Source organism: Glycine max, chromosome 13 (assembly GCF_000004515.6).
Source record: "Glycine max cultivar Williams 82 chromosome 13, Glycine_max_v4.0, whole genome shotgun sequence".
In the NCBI taxonomy this organism is placed as follows: domain Eukaryota; kingdom Viridiplantae; phylum Streptophyta; class Magnoliopsida; order Fabales; family Fabaceae; genus Glycine; species Glycine max.
The window spans coordinates 20,006,884-20,026,462 of NC_038249.2; the positions used below are offsets into that span (position 1 = coordinate 20,006,884).

The 19,579-nt window shown below is 34.3% G+C and overlaps 2 protein-coding genes across 7 annotated transcripts; both read left to right on the top strand.

Moving 5' to 3' along the window:
* Window positions 1-1,405: 1,405 nt before the first annotated feature.
* On the top strand, window positions 1,406-10,670 carry LOC100778549 (bifunctional dethiobiotin synthetase/7,8-diamino-pelargonic acid aminotransferase, mitochondrial). 4 transcript variants are annotated; one of them, XM_006593482.4, is made up of 14 exons: window positions 1,412-2,167; window positions 2,266-2,436; window positions 3,474-3,735; window positions 3,964-4,044; window positions 4,319-4,439; window positions 4,784-4,932; window positions 5,317-5,411; window positions 5,978-6,093; window positions 6,175-6,312; window positions 6,884-7,017; window positions 7,120-7,251; window positions 8,012-8,146; window positions 9,600-9,712; window positions 10,245-10,670. In XM_006593482.4, the coding sequence occupies exons 1-14, from the start codon at window positions 1,530-1,532 to the stop codon at window positions 10,423-10,425; spliced, it is 2,466 nt and encodes an 821-aa protein (XP_006593545.1). In that variant the 5' UTR covers window positions 1,412-1,529; the 3' UTR covers window positions 10,426-10,670. The 4 variants fall into 4 exon arrangements, 2 of the variants coding, with proteins under 2 accessions (XP_025980801.1, XP_006593545.1); XR_003263897.2 differs by lacking the exons at window positions 9,600-9,712; window positions 10,245-10,670 and adding an exon at window positions 7,534-7,607 and having other exon boundaries at window positions 1,406-2,167; window positions 7,101-7,251; window positions 8,012-8,150; XR_417334.4 differs by lacking the exons at window positions 9,600-9,712; window positions 10,245-10,670 and adding an exon at window positions 7,534-7,607 and having other exon boundaries at window positions 1,408-2,167; window positions 8,012-8,150.
* A 2,230-nt stretch (window positions 10,671-12,900) lies between these two features.
* On the top strand, window positions 12,901-19,293 carry LOC100790087 (calmodulin-binding protein 60 B). Of its 3 annotated transcripts, XM_026124984.2 has the most exons (10): window positions 12,913-12,990; window positions 13,021-13,062; window positions 13,453-13,589; window positions 15,287-15,362; window positions 16,065-16,123; window positions 16,339-16,832; window positions 16,941-17,101; window positions 17,177-17,380; window positions 17,744-17,963; window positions 18,322-19,293. In XM_026124984.2, the coding sequence occupies exons 3-10, from the start codon at window positions 13,492-13,494 to the stop codon at window positions 18,903-18,905; spliced, it is 1,896 nt and encodes a 631-aa protein (XP_025980769.1). In that variant the 5' UTR covers window positions 12,913-12,990; window positions 13,021-13,062; window positions 13,453-13,491; the 3' UTR covers window positions 18,906-19,293. The 3 variants fall into 3 exon arrangements, with proteins under 3 accessions (XP_003542171.1, XP_025980769.1, XP_040863910.1); XM_003542123.5 differs by having other exon boundaries at window positions 12,901-13,062; XM_041007976.1 differs by lacking the exons at window positions 12,913-12,990; window positions 13,021-13,062; window positions 13,453-13,589; window positions 15,287-15,362 and having other exon boundaries at window positions 16,325-16,832.
* The last annotated feature ends 286 nt before the right edge of the window (window positions 19,294-19,579 follow it).

The window sequence follows — 19,579 nt, forward strand, 5'->3', positions numbered from 1 at the left end:
ATATGGTAGCTGCTTGTATACTGCTTAATGTTGTTACCTCTGGCACCTAGGTGATGTGTCAATATCCTATATAGTTACAAGTTTTAGTGAAACATTCTTGGTTGACTTTGGTTGCAATATCTTCTGGTGTTAACTTAGATTTGCATGATTGATTTGATCTTTAGGGAGTAATATAACGCATTAGTGAGGCGATTTGATTGTTTGGTTGTGAATTATCTTGGTAAAATTTAATAGAAAGATTGGTGAGGATGAAGATTTTGAAGATGAAGGATTGAGTCTAAGTTTGAAGATTGGAATTTATAATTTCAAGAAATAAAATAAAAAAAAGTTGAGGATGGCTAAAAGCCGTCGTTATCTTACATTAATCTTTTTAAAATTTAAATTCTAATGACATTAACAATAGATTAACAAAAGGATCAAAACGGAATAATTCGAAAACAACAAAATAAAATGAGACTTTTAAAACATAAGGACCAAAATGTTTTTGGAACACGTCATATGCAAATATACACATGGGAAACATATAATAGAAAAAAATGATAGATATAATTAGTATTTGATGTAACAAAAATAAAGAGATAAACACGCATGAAAGATGTCAAAAAGATGCCTAGACATTACAACTATTATAAAACACAAGAAATTGTTTGGTTGTGAAAGAAAAGTTATTATTTAAGGGATTTTTTTTAAACATGAGTCCCACGTATATTTTTCTCTATTTAATTCAAATATTCTTTCTAATTTCTCTTCCACTCAACCAACCATATCATAAAGGACAAAATTGACATTTAACCTAAGATAACTAGGGGTGTTTAAAATCAAACAAAACTGTTTGTCAAATCCATCCCAAAAAACTAAAAAAATGCAACAAATGTAAAACCTAAAAACCTGCATATTTTTTGTGATTTTGTTAAATTTTTGGATTTTGTTATAAAAAACTGAATCAAACTAACTGCATGCTATAATTATATTATTTTTTATTATGAGAATTAGTAATAAGTAGTAAATAATTTATAATTATTATGTATATTTTACTTTCATACCCTAAAAATGAAAATGATGTATCAATAGTGTTAAATATCACACGATGCATAATTTATTATTATGTTAAAAAAATTGATAATAACATTTTATATTAATGTTAATTAGAAGTGAAAATAATATTTTTTTAAACTAAAATATGTTAATTTTTTAATAAAAATAAATTCATTTTTAAAATAATATACCATATATAATAATTATATAAACTTAATTAATAGTTTTAAATTATGATAATAAATTAAAAATAAAAAAATCTTAAAATTAAATGGAACCAAACCATAAAAATTTAATTTGAGTTATATTTAATTAGAAAAACATCTTATCTAAAAACCCAAATTGCACCCCGATTCCCCGAAAGTCCGTGAAGAATTAGAGTATATCTTTTCAAATTGCTCTTGCTTGGTTTCCAAGTTCTTCAAACAGCGGATATCATTCCAGGTTTCCCTCCTTTTCCACTTGGTCACTCATCTTCTCCTTCGCCAATAGACATGTTCCGCTTCCCCTCCGTCCTTCTCTCCCGCCGCCTCCACCGCCGAGAACTATCCTCCTCCACCACCTCTCACCCGCCCTCCCTCCCTCTCTCCCACCCCATCTACCTCATCTGGGGCTCCAACACCGGCGTCGGCAAAACCCTAGTCTCCGCCGGTATCGCCGCCGCCTTCCTCCTCTCCTCCCCCACCCCCTCCCAATTCCACTACCTCAAGCCCCTCCAAACCGGCTTCCCCTCCGACTCCGACTCCCGCTTCGTCTTCAACAAGCTCCGCCAACTCTCCCTCATCCGCAACCCCCACATTCCCCTCTCCGCCTCCCACCGCGTCATCAACGTGTCCCCTGCCGTGACGGCGTCAAATCCGTTGGCCGGCGAGGAAGGAGTTGGGCCCCCTCCGGAGCTGCTCTGCAAGACGCTGTACGCGTGGGAGGAGGCCGTGTCGCCGCACTTGGCAGCGGAGAGGGAGGGTTTGGTCGTGAAGGACTCGGCGGTGCTGGAAACTCTTGGTGAGTGTCTCGAAGACGTGGCGGAATGCGGGGCCGGTAAGGAGAGATCGGAGGTTCTGTGTGTGGTGGAGACTGCTGGTGGAGTTGCCAGTCCAGGACCTTCTGGCTCGCTTCAATGTGACTTGTATAGGTCTGTGTTGTTGCAATCTTGTTCTTAATAAGAATTGTTGCCAAATTTATTTATTTATTTCTGGGTTAAATATGTTTGTTCTTTTTATTTTCTGTCAGGCCATTCCGTATTCCTGCCGTTCTTGTTGGGGATGGGAGGCTAGGAGGCATTTCTGGAACAATATCAGCTTATGAGAGCTTGAAGCTGCGAGGTTATGATGTTGTCGCTGTTGTTTTTGAGGATCACGGTCTTCTAAATGAGGGTCCACTGATGTCTTATATGCGAAACAAGTAAGCTTGATTACACTAGTTTTTATATTTCCTTTCTGATTGTGACTTGAAAAACAGATAGTTTTTATTGCTCTTAAAGGATTACTTATGTTCCTTTTTCTAAGCTTGTTTTTTATAAAACTGAAAAATTTGGACTGAAAAGGTTATAAGCACTGAGCAGTGAGCACTAAATCTCAAATTTTGAAAACATTCTCTATTTTAAGTACTGATGTCTTATTAAACAAATTAGTCAACAGTAAAGGTAAAGCAAAGTATTGGCAATTAATTAAATTAGTCTACAATAAAGGAAATGATTGTAATTTAGTTGGTTAAATAAGAAAATAATAATTGTTTTTATGGTGAATGCATTTAATGACCTCAAGCATGCTGAATGGTTTCAGCATTATTTATTTATTTACTTAAATTCATTTTTGGCAAGTATTGAATGAGCACCCCTAAAATCTTGTTTGGACTTTGGACAATTTACACAACATAACTGTTGGGTAAAATATTATAATGAATTTCAAAAGAATTAGTTTGAATGTTTTGCATATCAAAGGTGGAGTTTCAAGTTTGAGAATATTTATCCCATTTTTTTTTTAGTAAAATGATATTTGTTTGAGTAAAATTGATAAAATTACTATTTATGTGCTAATTTAGTGAGTTGGACACATTTATTCGAAAAAAAAATGTTGCTTGAATATTATTGGTGGGGATAATTTGATAAAATCAAATATTTTGACGAAAGTAAAAAATTTAACCTGTGCCAATGTGGGTTTGAGGCTTTCAAGTTCCAACTTCCAATACAGAATCATTCTCTGCCAATAGGTTGCCAAATGTGGGGTTGAAACTTGAAATTTTCAGCTCTGAATTGAGCTTTATAAACAGCCCCCCCCCCCTCTCTCTTTGTATATGCATACTTCCATGCATTTAAAGTTCCTTTATAGCCGCATTTATGATTCAACTAATCATTAATCTTTTTGATTTTTGGCTTTTCTGCTGTTTTGCAGTATTTTTGCTCTATGTTCTTATATACTATTTTTGCTTTCTGAATGCAGGGTCCCTGTTCTAGTGCTACCACCTATTCCAAAAGATCCATTGAATGACCTAATGGAATGGTTTGAAAGTTCTCATTATATATTTAGTAATCTAAAGGAAATAATGCTATCAGCTTATTTTGAGAGAATTAAAAAGTTGCATGACATGCCAAGAGAAGCAAGGGATATCATCTGGTGGCCTTTCACTCAACACAAACTTGTTCCTGACGGTGGGGTCACTGTAATTGATTCACGCTGTGGTGAGAACTTTTCTATCTTCAAGGTTTGTTTCTCGTAAAATCTTTATTCATTATTATTTTTTAATTCCTTAAAGCTTTGCAATAAAAATCTTATTGGGCTGCACTATGTTGTGCTTAGCTTACTGCATCTAGTGTTTACTTTAGAGTTAGATTCAGTGGTTTTATGGAATTACTTCGTTCATACTTCTTTATATGTATTTTGATATTGACACAGAGATTTTTTTTTGCTTCATCTTGTGAATTTTTTTTAGGTTCAGAAGACAGAAGTCATAGCACCACAATTTGATGCATGTGCTAGCTGGTGGACTCAAGGACCCGATGCTATAATGCAGGTCATCCTCATTTTAAGCTATTAACTCTGTTATTCGAACTAAATAATCAAATTGGCTGTCTGATTGAGGGACAATAGGACATATACTTAAATAGTCAGTTTGAAGCCCAAATAAAAAGGAGGGTTGAATGTAACGTTTAGCGTTTAATGAATATCGATGAATATATTGTTATTTGATACCAACTATGTTTGGCATATTTAAACTTGGTTGCCCCTTCATGATATCATCTCTCCAGTTTTCCTTTAATGCAATCTTTCCATTTAGGTGATTTCAGACTGAACTTGCTAGGGAGATGGGATATGCTGCTGCAAGATTTGGGCATGTAATGTTCCCTGAGAATGTTCATGAGCCAGCCTTGAATTGTGCTGAGCTTTTGCTTCAAGGTGTGGGTAAAGGTTAGTATGTCCTTTTATTACTTTCACATTATATGCATATGGGTCTGTGTGTGTATAAACTATTGAGATTCCACATTGACTAGAAATATGACCAATGTAGTTCTTATAAGACTAAAGCAGTCCACACTCCACACTTTAAAAGTTGATTTTGTGTGGTTGAGTTAGGATCTGAATTCTGATCTCAAAGCTATTTGATACTTCAACTACAAATATACGTTTCAGTTTAATCCTACTGATATTTATAGATGTTTGCCAATGCTCATTGTTATCTATTGAATGATGATACATTATTTTATGAGCAGTTTGAAGTTCTTTGCATAGTAGCTAACTCATTTTTTGTGCAGGCTGGGCTTCTCGGACATATTTTTCGGACAATGGATCTACAGCAATTGAAATTGCTCTCAAGATGGCGTTTCGTAAATTTTCTGTTGATCATGGACTTATTGTGCATTGTCATGAGGATACCACAAATGAAAGATCCACTGAGCTTATGGTTGGTGCCTTCAGTCTTTTAATTAATCTGTGATAGTTTTTGTCTCAGTGTATAAAGTTCAATTTTGACTTATGAGGATGGTATTCTATAAAAGCAATGGTATAATTTGCAGTTAAAAGTAAAAGAAGGGGAATATTGGCTGCTAATATCAGTCAAGCCCTTTTTATGCTTGGGGAGAGCAAAGCAATAGTTTGAAAACAAAAACCACAATGTTATGTGTCAGGCATATTTCCTTTTTGATTGAATATTTGTGATTATATGCTTGAAGTGTCGAAAGTTGAGATAATACAGCTGATATGTAAAATGTTTAATCCTTTTTATTAAATTTCATTTCATCCTATGAAGTTCACATGTTTTTAATGCTTGTGGATTTCACTATTTCAGGTCCTTGCACTTCAGAGATCTTACCATGGTGACACATTGGGTGCTATGGAAGCACAGGCACCGTCTTCTTATACAGGCTTCTTGCAGCAACCATGGTATAGAGTATAGACATTGCCCTCTACTGTGTATTTGTGAAATTGAATTTTTCTAATTTGTTTAATCTTTTGACTATTGTCATTTTGCACTATATTGTTATCAAAGTAATATGTGATAGATATTGGCTAAAAGTACTCCTCGTGAATTTGTAGGTTTTGAGTTGGGGATTTAGCTAGCACGAGAGTTTATAATCTCTCCATGTAAAACATTATAAGTAAAGGTGTTGAAAGATAGACCAAAAATAGACGAAACAGTTTTGGTCTGTGAATTTCTGTTCAGCATAGGTCTGATTACTAGTTTTATTTATTTTAGTTATTGGTTAAAAATCTATTCTTCATGTCAGTATACTTTTGTTTTACGAAGCTATGTTCTATTTTGTTTGAGAATTTTGATATTGATTGTTAGCTTGAGCCTTGATACTGTAGATCATCCTTTCTTGGAGCATATTTTCCATATTACTATCAGCCTATCAGGGAATTGATTTTAGTTTTCTAACCTAGCTAATACTCATGAAACCCTAGCCAATACTCCTGAAACCCTTCTAAGTTTATATTCTGTTTCATAGGTACACTGGGAGAGGTCTTTTTCTGGATCCTCCTTCTGTCTTTATGCACAACAGTACATGGAATGTTTCCATACCTGAAGGGTATCATTTGGAAAGTCTGAAAGGGAAAAGTATCAGTAAGTTCAAAATTTCCAACTTCAATTCCTTTATTGATTACTGTTTAGAATATAATTGTTTTATTGTTGATGCTTTCACAGCCTTTGCCTCACCTGATGAAATATTTCACAAGGGCAGAGATAAGTCTGAGCTTGCTACAGTTTATTCATCTTACATATCAAAAGTATTATCTGGATTTAGAGGGTCGAATAATGTTGGAGCATTAATTATGGAACCAGGCAAGATATTTGAGATTTTTCTTTTGCAGATTATAGTACCATTTTATTTTCTGTATCACCTCATGTACCCTTAATAATGTAATCCTGTTGATCTTATATTAGTCTAGTACATGAAACTGAGAAGAAAAGTTTCTCACTTTACACACTTCAACAGATAACACATCGAAGTACTTATCTAAATTATGCCCACAGTAGCACAATTAAAAACTTCGTATCCCATTGCCCAGAGGTTCTTCGCCATGCGAAGGTATGGGGGAGGGATGTTGTACGCAGCCTTACCCTTGCATATGCAAAGAGGCTGTTTCCAGATTTGAACCCATGACCAACAAGTCACCAAGGCACAACTTTACCGCTGCACCAGGGCTCGCCCTCATCCCACAGTAGCACAATTACCTGTGTGAAATGTGAATGAGAGTGGTTCTAGGTCTTTCATACAAGTGGTTTTTTTTTTCTAGGTTCCTATATCTTCTTTCTAAAAATTGTTTCAGTGGCTCTCTGGATATTCTAATTAACTTATTTTCACCTTTTCTGGACATTGATCATCTCATTTGGGGCCTGAGCTGTTATGTAGTTATCCAAGGTGCTGGTGGAATGCATATGGTTGATCCACTTTTTCAGCGTGTGCTTGTTAATGAGTGTCGGAGTAGAAAAATTCCAGTAATCTTTGATGAGGTTTTTACTGGCTTTTGGCGTTTGGGAGTAGAGGTGATTTCTCTCAGTGACTGCTATTCTCTTATTTACAAAACTGTTTTTCATATTGTTCATTAGTTCATTTGTTTGATCAGCAGTTTATATTTCTTCTCACAGACTGCAGTGGAGCTAATCCATTGTGTACCAGATATAGCTTGCTTTGGGAAGCTGTTGACTGGCGGAATTATACCATTGGCTGTCACCTTGGCAACAAATGCTGTTTTTGATTCATTTATTGGAGACTCAAAGGTATTGCAAATTTTTTTGGAAGACTTCTCTTTTGCAGGTTGGCTAGTAGGCACGGAAAGTCTGAAACTCCTGTTTTATTAGGTTTTGGTGCCAATGGAATGGATTTGTTATTATACTGATATTACTGACAACTAATGTATCATTTTTGCTGGCTGCTTTCCATCATAATTTGATTATCTAGTGAAAATTCTTTTGTTAATTTCCAACTTGATTTCCTTTTTGATTTATCAACCTATACAAACTATTAAGTAGCTTGAAATGATTGCTTATTCTTGATTGTAGGTTTTCTGAGTGCTCTTGTACGTTTGTAAACCAATGCCTGAAAATATACTGCATGATTTCTTGTGAAGGCAATGGTATTTTTTTTTATCACCATTTGTATTTTAAGCAATTGACATGAATCTATGATAGATACCCCCAGTAGTTAGTTAGTTAGGTTAGTTGGTTGAAGCAAATTTATATAGCATGTTTGCTATATAAATAAAAAGGGAAGTGAAGAGAGAAGAGGCCATGTTGTCAGTTGTGAGAGCATTGGAGTCTTTGTGCATTGGGAGGTGCAGACCCCCTTGAAGTACTACAAGTTAGGCACTGTATTTAAAGGAGAAATCTGTTTTTTTTTTTTTAATAAAACACGAGGTTCAATCATTATTAATTTGCTCATTATTTTTGGTCATACTAGTATTGTGTTAATGCGAAGCAAAGTTCCTGGACAGTGTTTTGATGACATAATAAAAGTGATGTATACTCTTGTTTTGGTTAGCTCAAAGCCCTTTTGCATGGACATTCTTACTCTGCACATGCTATGGGCTGCGCTGCTGCTGTTAAATCAATCCAATGGTTTAAAGATCCTTGTTCCAACCCTAACATAACTTCTGAAGGAAGATTACTTAGGGAGGTATGATTACTGTGATTTTTTTCCTCTGAACTTATTATATTAGCTTCTTACTCCACATAATAAATAAAAACCCAGAAGAGCATATATTTAATTTATATTTTTTTGTAATCCTTTTCAAGGTTATATGACTGGATGACAATACACCAACCATTTTTTTGATATATTTCTTGCCATGTAATGAAACAAGGATTTGTTATTCCCTTGTTAGTTGTTATTACCATCCTATCATGCATTTTTGAATTTGTGCGTTCTTGTTTTTGCTAATTATAAATTGGACAAATGTTTAGTGTTTCCTTTCTAGCCTCTTCACTTTACTTTTGCTTGCCATTATAAGATGGGTATATAGTTTTTGTATTCAACTTAAAATAAAATTCAAGGAATTCATAAAGTAAATGTTCTACATGATGGAAATCTTTCTTGGACAATTTTTTTTGATTTGGATAAATTTTTTTATTGACTGTTACAACAAAGATAAAAAGTGGTACATTTTCTGCTGATTATGATAGAAACATTTCTGCCACCAAGTTATCTGTTATGGACTAAGGACCTTCACATAGGAATGATAGGATTGAGTCACGGATCTAGAAATGGGAGATTTCTTGCAACCTAGAGTAAAAACGAGAAACATACCCGTCCTTGATAGAAACCGTCCCAAACTAACAAGTTTTCTGAAACATACCCGTCCTAGAGTAAAAAGGCTTACAAAAATATTCATAATTAATAGGATCATAATTAACAATTATCCTAATAACAAGTCGTTGGTTTGAGTGAAATTGAACTCAGACCCATTAAGCACTCAAGACCCCTTAAGCAAAGTCTCAAATTCAAGTCTTGTGGATGAAAAATATATGATTGGAAGGGGATATCCACTAAAGGTTGTCAGAAAGGTCTCCCAATGGAGATAAGTCAACTAGAATATATTAAACAAAATATTCCTATCAGATCCGCCCTTTAAAAAGGCTTACAAAAATATTCGTAATTAATAGGATCATAATTAACAATTATCCTACTAACAAGTTGTTGGTTTGATTGAAATTGAACTCAAATCCATTAAGCCAAGTTTTGAATTCAAGTCTTGTGGATGGAAAAACGTGACTGGAAGGGAAGATCAGATCCACTGAAGGTTGTCAGATAGGTTCTCTGATGAAGATAAGTCAACAAGAATAAAGAAAAAAGATAAATTGAAATAATTCATGATATAATAAAGGAGATTTGGTAATACTAATTAGTGGCACTCATCAGTATCTTTAATGAAACAAATGATACTTATATGTTCTAGTTTCCATAGACTGACATGGTTTGTTCCAGTAATTATGGGACTTGTCAAAGTTAGCATTGGAAGCTTTTCATATGAAATTCGATATGGTTGCCCACTGCCTTAACTTAATAAAGTATGTTATTGTTCACTATAGAGTAGTGTTCATTTGATCAAATTTTTATTGTGCATTTGCAGTTATGGGATGATAAAATGGTTCACCGGATTTCATCACACCCTGCAATTCAAAGAGTAGTTGCTTTGGGAACTTTGTGTGCCTTGGAATTAAAAGCAGAAGGCAATAATGCCGGGTATAAATTTATCAACTTTATCCTTTCCCCTTTTCAATAGTTTTGTGCATCTCGTTCCAGAATTCCTCTGTTAGAAAGCTTAATATGCATAATTTATGTATAACTGTGTCATACAAGAGTTAGTATGTTTCGAAATAAGTGACGATTGCAAGTAATATCTGGTAGTGTTTATACTGCTTTGCTACTACTGTAGTTTTGGTAGTTGTGATATTAAATTCCCCTAAAAAACTATTACAAGAGGTAAAAGGAAGCTCTTGAGAAAAGATGGGTTTTGATTTTAGCAACGTGTAGATTGACAAAATATATCTTGGTGGTACTAAGATATGCCAGACTTAACGAGGGCTGTGAACTACAATCCAATGTGTAATAATTGGTCATGCATCCTTCTGTTACCTGCAGTTTTTTATTTTCAAATTCTTCTTGTTACAAAAACTTTTTAACTTTTTGATGGGTAAAATGTACAAATAAACCATTAATTTTGAGCACTTATTGATCCTTCACGAGGTTTTCTTCTAAATAAATTTATACACAGGTATGGATCGTTGTATGCAAGACCACTTCTTGAGAAGCTTAGGGAAGATGGTGTATACATGAGGCCTCTGGGTAATGTCATTTATCTGTTGTGTGGACCCTGCACATCTCCAGAAGTTTGCAATCAACTACTCGTCAAACTTCTTAGGCGGCTTGAAGAATTTGACGTAGGTAAGAATTGAAGTGGATGAAGTGGATAAGTCTAATATTCCTGCTATGGATTTTGGCTAAGTTTATCGCTACTATTATTTTTTGTGGGGGAGGAGGAAGGGGCATGAATTGTAAATCCAAGGGTTGCAATTAGCTTGGTTTTTTTTCAATTCAGTTGATGTATTTTATTTATAAATAAAAAATGTATCTTATTTCAATTCCCACCCTCCCCCCATTTTTAAGATGTTATTAATAAAAATGTTAAAGTATTTAATCATTTTCTTTCAATATTTTTGGAAAAAAATCAAGTTATGTAATTAAAAATATATATTAACTGAAAACAAAACCAGAATAAATTAAATAGTCAATAGGTCTAGTTCAATCAATTGAATAGAGTGTGAGTAATTGTAAATTTTTTTATATTATTTTTTTATTTTTATGGATAAAAAAAATAAATTAAATATAACCTTAGTTATTTATTTTTTGTAATGTATATTATTGTTTGAACGTTATGAACTTTTATGAAAAATGAATTATTTGATGTTGGATTTAGTATATATACTTTATCGATGACCATTTTTTTTAGAGAACCTGACTTAACCTGTTTCTTAATTTGAGAATGATTTTTTTTTCCAAAATAAATATTGCTCTAAATTATGTGTCTGACAAACATTATTACGGACTACAGAAATATAAGTAGTATATTTTTAAAGAATGTGTTTTTTTTCTTTTGATTCTGGAAGAATGGATTGACAAGCATTGTAGATTGACAAAAAAAAAACATTATTATGATTTCTAGATGTATAACTTGCATGAATAACAATGATGTATAGAATGATGTTAAGATATCTGTATTCTTAATTATATTGTTGTACCATGATATTTTATTATAATTTAATTATGAAAAAAATAATAATGATTTTGTTTTCATATTTGGTAAGCTGAGGGGGCTATTTTCCAAAAAGAGATGTATAGAGACTCTAATAATTCAGGTTTGTTCTCTTTGTATGATCTATTAATTAATTAATTGATTTCTGAAAATTAAATTTTAAATACGAAGAAAGAAGAAATAACTGATTTATAAAATTGCTAATATGAAGAAATAGAAAAAAAATTAGAGATATTGATTGAGTATTTGCAAATAATGTCTAAATATCATTACTTATGTAATAAAACAAAATCCTATCAATATACAACTGTTTCCTTTTTTTTATTTTATTTCCTGACTTATAAACAAACGGCATTAATGGATAATTTTTCATAAATACTTATAGAAAAAAATAAAATGTAAAATGAATTGTGCTTTTTTAACAAGTTTAAATTAACTCATGTACTACAATTTTTAGAGAAGTCAGATAGAAGAATTTTATAAAAGCTAAGTTTATAAATTGATTTCAAGTTTATAGAAAAAATTTGATTGATTTTTTTTCTCTTGTTTATGAAAAATATATAAAAAAAGGTTTAATTACTTAAGAAATTAGGAAAGCCATCTATAAGTCGATTGAAAAGGAACAATTTCGCAGATTTTGTTGGATGTTTCATCAATTTTGCTCGATTTGGCAAACTCACGTTGAGTTAACGCCAGTCTACAGCTTTCAAACTGCCCCAGCGCAGTTTTCTTACACACACCCCAAACACTGACTAGTTTTTGTGAATCCTCACGTTTTTAATGGTAATAAAACAAAAAAAAATGTTGACCAATAAACCCTACTAGTATTCTGTTCCTCACCCTGAAATTAGGATTTAGAATTTTTAATTAATTGCAAAACCAAACTCTCTCTTTTTCTCTCTCTATGTATCTATCTATATACACCGAATCCTAATGGGTGACTCTGCCAACGTGCCGTTGAATTGTTAGTTTATTCTCCTACGCTATTAATTAAAGAGTGCAAACAAGAGAAACTCTCAAGTGCTCCCGGCCTGCAACATATATATCATTTTCACCATATAAATTATTCATGTCTTTTCAATATGATAGACAGCTAATGTAATATTATGTACTGGATTTAATAATATAACTCTATTAACAAATGCCTTAAGAACATTAACTTAAAAAGTAAATAATTTTTTTATTAAAATTATAATAAAAATATATTAATAATATTTTCAAAAAATTTGTTATTTTTGATTCCTTAATCCGAAGTTGTGATGTTGTGGTTGTAGCATGGTGTTATCCACAACAAAAGCAAAGTGATGATGTTAGCAGTTAGTCACCCAGTGACGTGATCGGAGAGTACAGGGTGTCTGCAGTAACGTAGCAACTAGCAAGTTTGGTTTTCTAATATCATCCACCAAACATACGGCTACGATTGCACGACAAAAACTCAGAAGCATGATCAAAACAACGCAATAAGCGCATCATCGTTAAATAAGAAGATTAGAATCATCATACGTGTGAGTAAGACGTTAATTCAATTGGTTAAGTAATAAGGAACATTGTTCCGCAAAGTAGGTGATTATTCCCCCCTCCAGTTGAAAGTCTCCAGAGTAGACCGTAACTACATGAACGAACTGAAACTGTTGGACTTCCAACTAAGGCAAAACCAAAACTCATCTCATCTCATCTCATTTTCTCGCTCCTCTCTCTCTCTCTCTCTCACACACACACACACACACACACACACACACACACACACACACACACCAAACACTCTCAAGTTTTCTCTCAGGTAGTAGCATAGCACCTTCGTTTTCTTGCTTTATGTTTCCCTTTACTTTATCTCTCTCTCTCTCTCTCTCTCTCTTTTTTCTTTCAATTTTTCAGCTCGGCATAAACAATTTTGTTAGTTTTTTAAGTGTGTTTACTTCGTTTCCGACTGTTTTTCTGTTTTTCGATAATTTGCCGCTAGAGGTTGCATATTTCGGGCTTCGCACGTGCGCAATTTGAAGGGTTTTTTTTTGTGAAATTCGAGTTTAATTTGTTTTGTTCCTGTAATCTAGATCTGTTATGAGTTTCGTCTTTTCGGGCGCTGTAGCTGCTAGGGTTTCGTTGTTTGCTAGTTTCTTGTTTTAGTGTAGTTGATAGTGGTGAGTTTCTGTGGTTTTTGGAGTGGTTGCAGATTTGGTACTTTAGGGTATTGTTGAAGGAGAGAGTGTAAATGAATAAACCAACAAGCGACGCAATTAATATGGGGAAAAGGAGCCTGGAGGGTGGAGAAGATGATCAGCCCGAACGAAAGAGGCCTGCTCTTGCCAGGTAAATTAATTCCTCATCGTTTTTCAATTGTGTGCTTCCTTGAATTTCCATTCTAAATCCACCTTTTAAGTTTGGGGGTGAGAGTGGGATTTTAATTTTGACTTGGTCACTATTTTGCATTAGTTAGTTAATCCGAGCAATTGATAATTTGTTTGTTGGGGGGGGGTGGGGGTGTAGAATTCTAGTTCTAATTAAACATGGGAGGTGCTGTTTGTACTGATTCCCAGTTGGAAGCAGGTCAAAGGAATGCCAATCCATTGTAATCGAACAATATGCTTACTGCTGAAGATATTTTGAGTGTTGGTTAATTATATCACTATTACTAATTTTTTACCCCTAATTTGCTACTTGAGTCTGATGGCTGTGCCTATCTTACTGAAGTGCTGTTGTAATTGAACCTTTTTGTTGTCAATTGTCATTTTGAATGGAATATTACTTGTTACCAGTGTTTGAGACATACCGGTGTCATCTTTTCACTGTGGTGGCTTATGTGAAAATGCTCTTCTTGATGATTTTGATTCCATTTGAGTATATGATGTCATGCTTTTAAAAAGATTTTCTTCCTGATACTTCTAAATCATCCTTGTGGTTAAAACAGTTATTTGAATGGCCAAGCAAAGTTAACCAAGGTTGCATCAGTTAGTTGATTTGTTTTTCTTGTTTGCTTTTTTGCCCCTTTTAAAGTAAGAATGCTTAATACTACACTGTCCTTTATATCAGAAACAAATGACTAATTCATCATACTAATAAAAGTAGGTAAGTTAGTTAATTTAATTAGTATTATTATAAATTTAAATCTTATTCCAAAAATACCCATAGAAAGTAGTGGTAATATTTAGTGACACTATTCATAATTCAATAGATGATGCTTTTTCCACTAATGGATGTGCTTGCATTGTTAATAGGTCAATAATGCATCCACTTGCATGGAGAATGAATGAGCATCTTTCACAATAAATTAAGGATATAAAAGAAATTTAGCAAGTATTACATCTTAAAGTGGGTCCATGTTTCTTATAATTAGGACCAAAACAATAAATTCATTTGTTTCTTATAAAAAGGACGGGAGGGAGTATTTGATTGAGTATCTCACTCATTTTCTTATCTAATATTCTTCTTCCTTTAATAAAAATTTTCTTGTAAAAAGGTTGTAACTCGGAATATACTAATAAATATTGTGACTTGAGAGATTTTATCTCTTTTCTTATGATATTAAAAAATGTATTACCTCCTCTTAAAAAACAATTGAAACTTGTTTCCTTGGTAAGGAAGGTTATTGGCTTGATATTATGAAGTGCATAGGTGGGAAGCATTTCCCAGTGCATAATCTACAGTCATTCTCTATAAAAAAAAAATTTAAAAATTTTCCCCCACGTTTACTTATCTGAGCATGTTTTTCTATTGTTTGTTAATGACGTTTTTTGTTTGTTCAAATGCACTCTAAAAACGTTCTTCGGAGTTATGATCAAATTAGTATTCAGTAACTTATAACAAATGAAATGTTTCAGTGTTTATTTCAAGTAAATCAATATATATATGCTTTTAAACTAAAATAGTTATATGATTATTTATAAATTCATCTGTTAAACTTATAATGAAAGAAGATTTTATTTCTTATTAATCATAATCCATCTACTTGTTTCTAATTTATATTTATTGTTAGTTTCCTATAATTGATTGATACACATATTTTGCAGTGTAATTGTGGAAGCTCTCAAGGTGGACAGTTTGCAGAAGCTTTGCTCATCTTTAGAACCCATTCTTCGTAGAGTTGTAAGACATTTGGCTTCACACTATTTTCTGCTATATACTTTTCTTTTTGACATGCTTATCTTTTTGGTTTGGGGAACTGGGGTTATGCATTCTACAAAGTTATTTCCTTTTTACTCCAACTGGAAGCCATTTTTACACATTACATCAATTTCTGAAGTTATGTCTTCTGATATGCTATTTGAGAATGCTGGAGTATTTGAAGTGCTACCATGATATAGGCTTCAAAAACTCATTTTTATCCTTGAATAATGTTGATTTGGGATTTTTGGGAAAATTTATGATTTCTCCCCGATTTTTTGACTTATTAACGTTGTTCTTATTGCTCCTAGTTTGATGTAGTATAAAAGATTTTGTATTATAATATTTAAACTAGTGGTTATCCTACTTACTGTATTCTGCTATAGCATTTTCAGAGCTGACTGCTATGCGCCATAATCCAAGATTGGTATCTATGTTGTTTAGATCATGACAGTATATTGCACAAACAATCTGCTTTCAGTGTTCCATCTAACTTCATCTTATTCTTCCTTCTTAGTATGTCATGATTATAGGTCATTTATGTGAAAACAAGTTTGGCACATGATTGAGAAAACGAGCAATTTTGTATTCATAGATGAAATTATACTGTAATATGATTTATTATGTTATACTTGTAAGTTTCTGCATTTGGTTCTTAATTGATTCAGTAATACTGATGAACAGGTCAGTGAAGAAGTGGAGCGTGCTTTGGCAAAGTTAGGTCCTGCAAGACTTAGTGGAAGGTTTAAGAAATTCTTTGCAAATGCTAATCATTAAGAAAGTTGCATTATAAAAATTAAATTCCATTTGCCTTTTTCCCACCCTTCTTATATTATGTCCATCCTTTCAAACATATACATGTAAACTGTCACCACTTCAATGCCACCATAACATCTGCCATTTAAATTTAGTACCTCAGTGAGTCTGGTATTTTCTTGTGACAGTTTAAAAATTCCAGGTCTCCTCCTAAAATGATTGAAGGCCCTGATGGTAGAAGCTTACAGCTGAAATTTAGGTCCCGGCTGTCTCTTCCCCTATTCACAGGAGGAAAAGTGGAAGGCGAGCAGGGGGCTCCAATACATGTTGTTCTGATGGATGTCAATAGTGGAAGCGTTGTAACATCTGGACCTGAATCCTGTGTTAAACTTGATGTTGTTGTCCTTGAAGGCGATTTTAACAATGAAGATGATGAAGATTGGACTCAGGAGGATTTTGAAAGCCATGTGGTAAAAGAACGTGAAGGAAAGAGACCTTTGTTAACTGGGGACCTGCAAGTGACACTCAAGGAAGGAGTTGGGACATTAGGGGAACTGACGTTTACAGATAATTCCAGCTGGATAAGGAGTCGGAAATTCAGGCTTGGCTTGAAGGTTGCATCAGGTTTTTGCGAGTCCTTACGCATTCGTGAAGCTAAGACAGTGGCTTTCACAGTTAAAGATCATAGAGGAGAACGTAGGGCTATGCTTCTACATCTTTTAGTTTTTCTCTAGCATCAATACTCTCCCTGCATCTACACTTTAATACCATCTTTTAAATTTTATATTTTGACCTTTTTCTCAGTATATAAGAAGCATTATCCACCAGCATTGACTGATGAAGTGTGGAGATTGGAGAAGATAGGCAAGGATGGGTCATTCCATAAGAAGCTGAATAATGCAGGAATAGTCACAGTTGAAGAATTTCTTCGGCTTGTGGTTAAAGATCAACAAAAATTGCGGAATGTAAGTTTAGGTTTTGCATCTTAATCTTGAAGTTAGGCCTTTTTCCAGTTGTTTTCTTATATCATTCAACTGTAGATCCTTGGGAGTGGTATGTCAAACAAGATGTGGGAGGCTCTTTTAGACCATGCAAAAACATGTGTTCTAAGTGGGAAGCTCTATGTTTATTATCCAGAAGATGCAAGAAATGTTGGCATTATTTTTAACAACATCTATGAGCTGCGTGGCCTTATATCAGGAGACCAATTCTATTCTGCTGATTCTCTCACTGATAGCCAGAAGGTTAGTCCGTGTCATGTGTTTCATCTGCTGGTATTAATAGATAATGCGACTTTAAGTGTTTGATGAGCTTCTGTAGTTCTCTATGATAGTTTTTTCTTCTCCAAAAGTTGAGCATGCACTTAAGTTACTGGCATACTTCAATTTATTAATTTAATTGATGCAGCATTGCTGTCTGTATCTTCTTCCCTCACACTTGCACAAACATACAAATATTGAACACAAATAAACAAGTAAATCTGTAAATGTTATGTTACTGATTAAGAAATCCTAGATAATGATCAGGACTGTAACATTTAAGACTTGCCAAGGCTCAAAGTTTGCAGTTTCCTTTAAGAAATCTTCAAAATGCTTTTGCAAGTCCAGGTTTATGTAGATTCATTGGTGAAGAAAGCATATGAAAATTGGGATCAGGTTGTGGATTATGATGGCAAATCACTCGTGAATGCTAAAATTGCTTCTGAAAATGAACTTCGGGTGGAGTCAATTGATTATGGTAGTGGTTTAGATCATCAACTGCAACTGCCGGCACTTCCCGTGTCTGTTCCTTCTGAGCAGCAAATCAATTCAGGGATGCCTGTTGGAGGTAAGCATTACCATTTCCTTGAACTCTGATTTGATGGATGTCTCTCCCCACCCCACCCCATCTCTCTTTTCATTTGGGCTGGGGTGGTCAGATTCAGTTACTTTTGTGTCTCAAAATATGATTTGAGTACAGCTTTCCGATGATAATATTGATAGAAATGAGATATTTTCTGTAATATTGTAAATAAGAAAATTTCAAGATTAAGAAAGATATTTTAAAAATGAATCTTCTCCCCCCAAGGGAACTATTGCATATACATGAATAAATTTGTTTGTTTGCAAGCGTTGTGCTACATTGCTGATTGCAAGTGTGTGATGATCTTGAGTTGCAAATGTATGCTAATACAATCCCTTTTCAGGTTATAATGATAATAATATAGTAATACGATATCCAACCCAGTCATTGATTCCAAACTCCAGCTCCCGGACTCAGTTCGATAGCTCATTATATGTGTCTAATGACCAATTAATTAGCAATGCTCACCAAACCCAAAGCACTAGTAATGATCGTGGCCCAATTGGGTTAGCTCTTGGTCCTCCTCAATCATCGACATCAGGGTTCCATGCTGGTAGCTCTTCTATTCAGCCATCTACTATAAATCCTTTTGATGATTGGTCACACAACAGGGACAAGGGGGCTGATGAATTCTTTTCGGAAGAAGAAATCCGCTTCAGAAGTCATGAGATGCTAGAGAATGAAGATATGCAGCAGTTGCTTCGCCTCTTCAGCATGGGAGGTAATGGCTCCATGAGTGCTGAGGATGGCTATTCATTCCCATCATTCATGCCATCTCCCAGTATACCAAACTATGATGAGGATCGCTCTCGCCCAGGCAGAGCTGTTGTGGGATGGCTGAAGATCAAGGCAGCAATGAGGTGGGGCTTCTTTATCAGGAAGATAGCAGCTGAGAGGCGGGCTCAGATAGAGGAGTTAGATGAATAGGTTGTTCGGACAATGGTTGCAGGCTTAACAGTTAGCCTTAAGATAATACTGATATTCTGCAGATTTAGTTGTCTTTATCAGTGCCAACCAAATTGTGCAGTCCATGGTGTTAATATTCTTGATTTATGCATCTCTGTATCTGATTTGACAGCACGTTTGCCCCAGTATCCTGTACAGTTTGTTGAAGCTTAGGAAAAACTGTGATTGTCAATTTGTTTTTCACTTTCACGTTTATGCTCCTCACTTTCCATTGGCTTTGGGTTTTTAGGGATGATGTGTTTACGCAACCTCCCTCATATTTGAGACGATAACTAAGATTGGTCATCTCACTGTATATTTTGAGCTACTTGATTTTCTATTTATATTACGAGTTATTATCTTGTTATCATCCGTGGCTGTCTTACTGTTATCTTGTGCTGTTGAACATTGGATGCTCGTTATGCTTTTAGTTGTTGATTCTGAGCACGGAAGGATTTTCACAGTATATCCGTATCCTGTGTTGGTTTGGCAGTGTCTTCGTATGAAAGAGAAAGTTTTAAGATTGATCCGTTTTGCAGTAGTAGGACTGATTTCTCATTCCCTGAAGTACGAAATCATCCCATCAAAAGGTTTTGGGTCGTCGTAGTTGCTATAAATAGGCTTGGTTAACCGGCCCTCATTTAATTTGCCAATGG

Coding starts and splice junctions, on each gene's coding strand:
- LOC100778549 (XM_006593482.4), top strand. CDS start 1,530: ATGTTCCGCTTCCCCTCCGTCCTTCTCTCCCGCCGCCTCCACCGCCGA. Junction 6,094..6,174: donor TCTGAAAGGGAAAAGTATCA/GTAAGTTCAAAA, acceptor ATGCTTTCACAG/CCTTTGCCTCACCTGATGAA. Junction 7,018..7,119: donor TTTGGCGTTTGGGAGTAGAG/GTGATTTCTCTC, acceptor TTCTTCTCACAG/ACTGCAGTGGAGCTAATCCA.
- LOC100790087 (XM_003542123.5), top strand. CDS start 13,492: ATGAATAAACCAACAAGCGACGCAATTAATATGGGGAAAAGGAGCCTG. Junction 16,833..16,940: donor TAAAGATCATAGAGGAGAAC/GTAGGGCTATGC, acceptor CCTTTTTCTCAG/TATATAAGAAGCATTATCCA. Junction 17,102..17,176: donor ATCAACAAAAATTGCGGAAT/GTAAGTTTAGGT, acceptor ATTCAACTGTAG/ATCCTTGGGAGTGGTATGTC.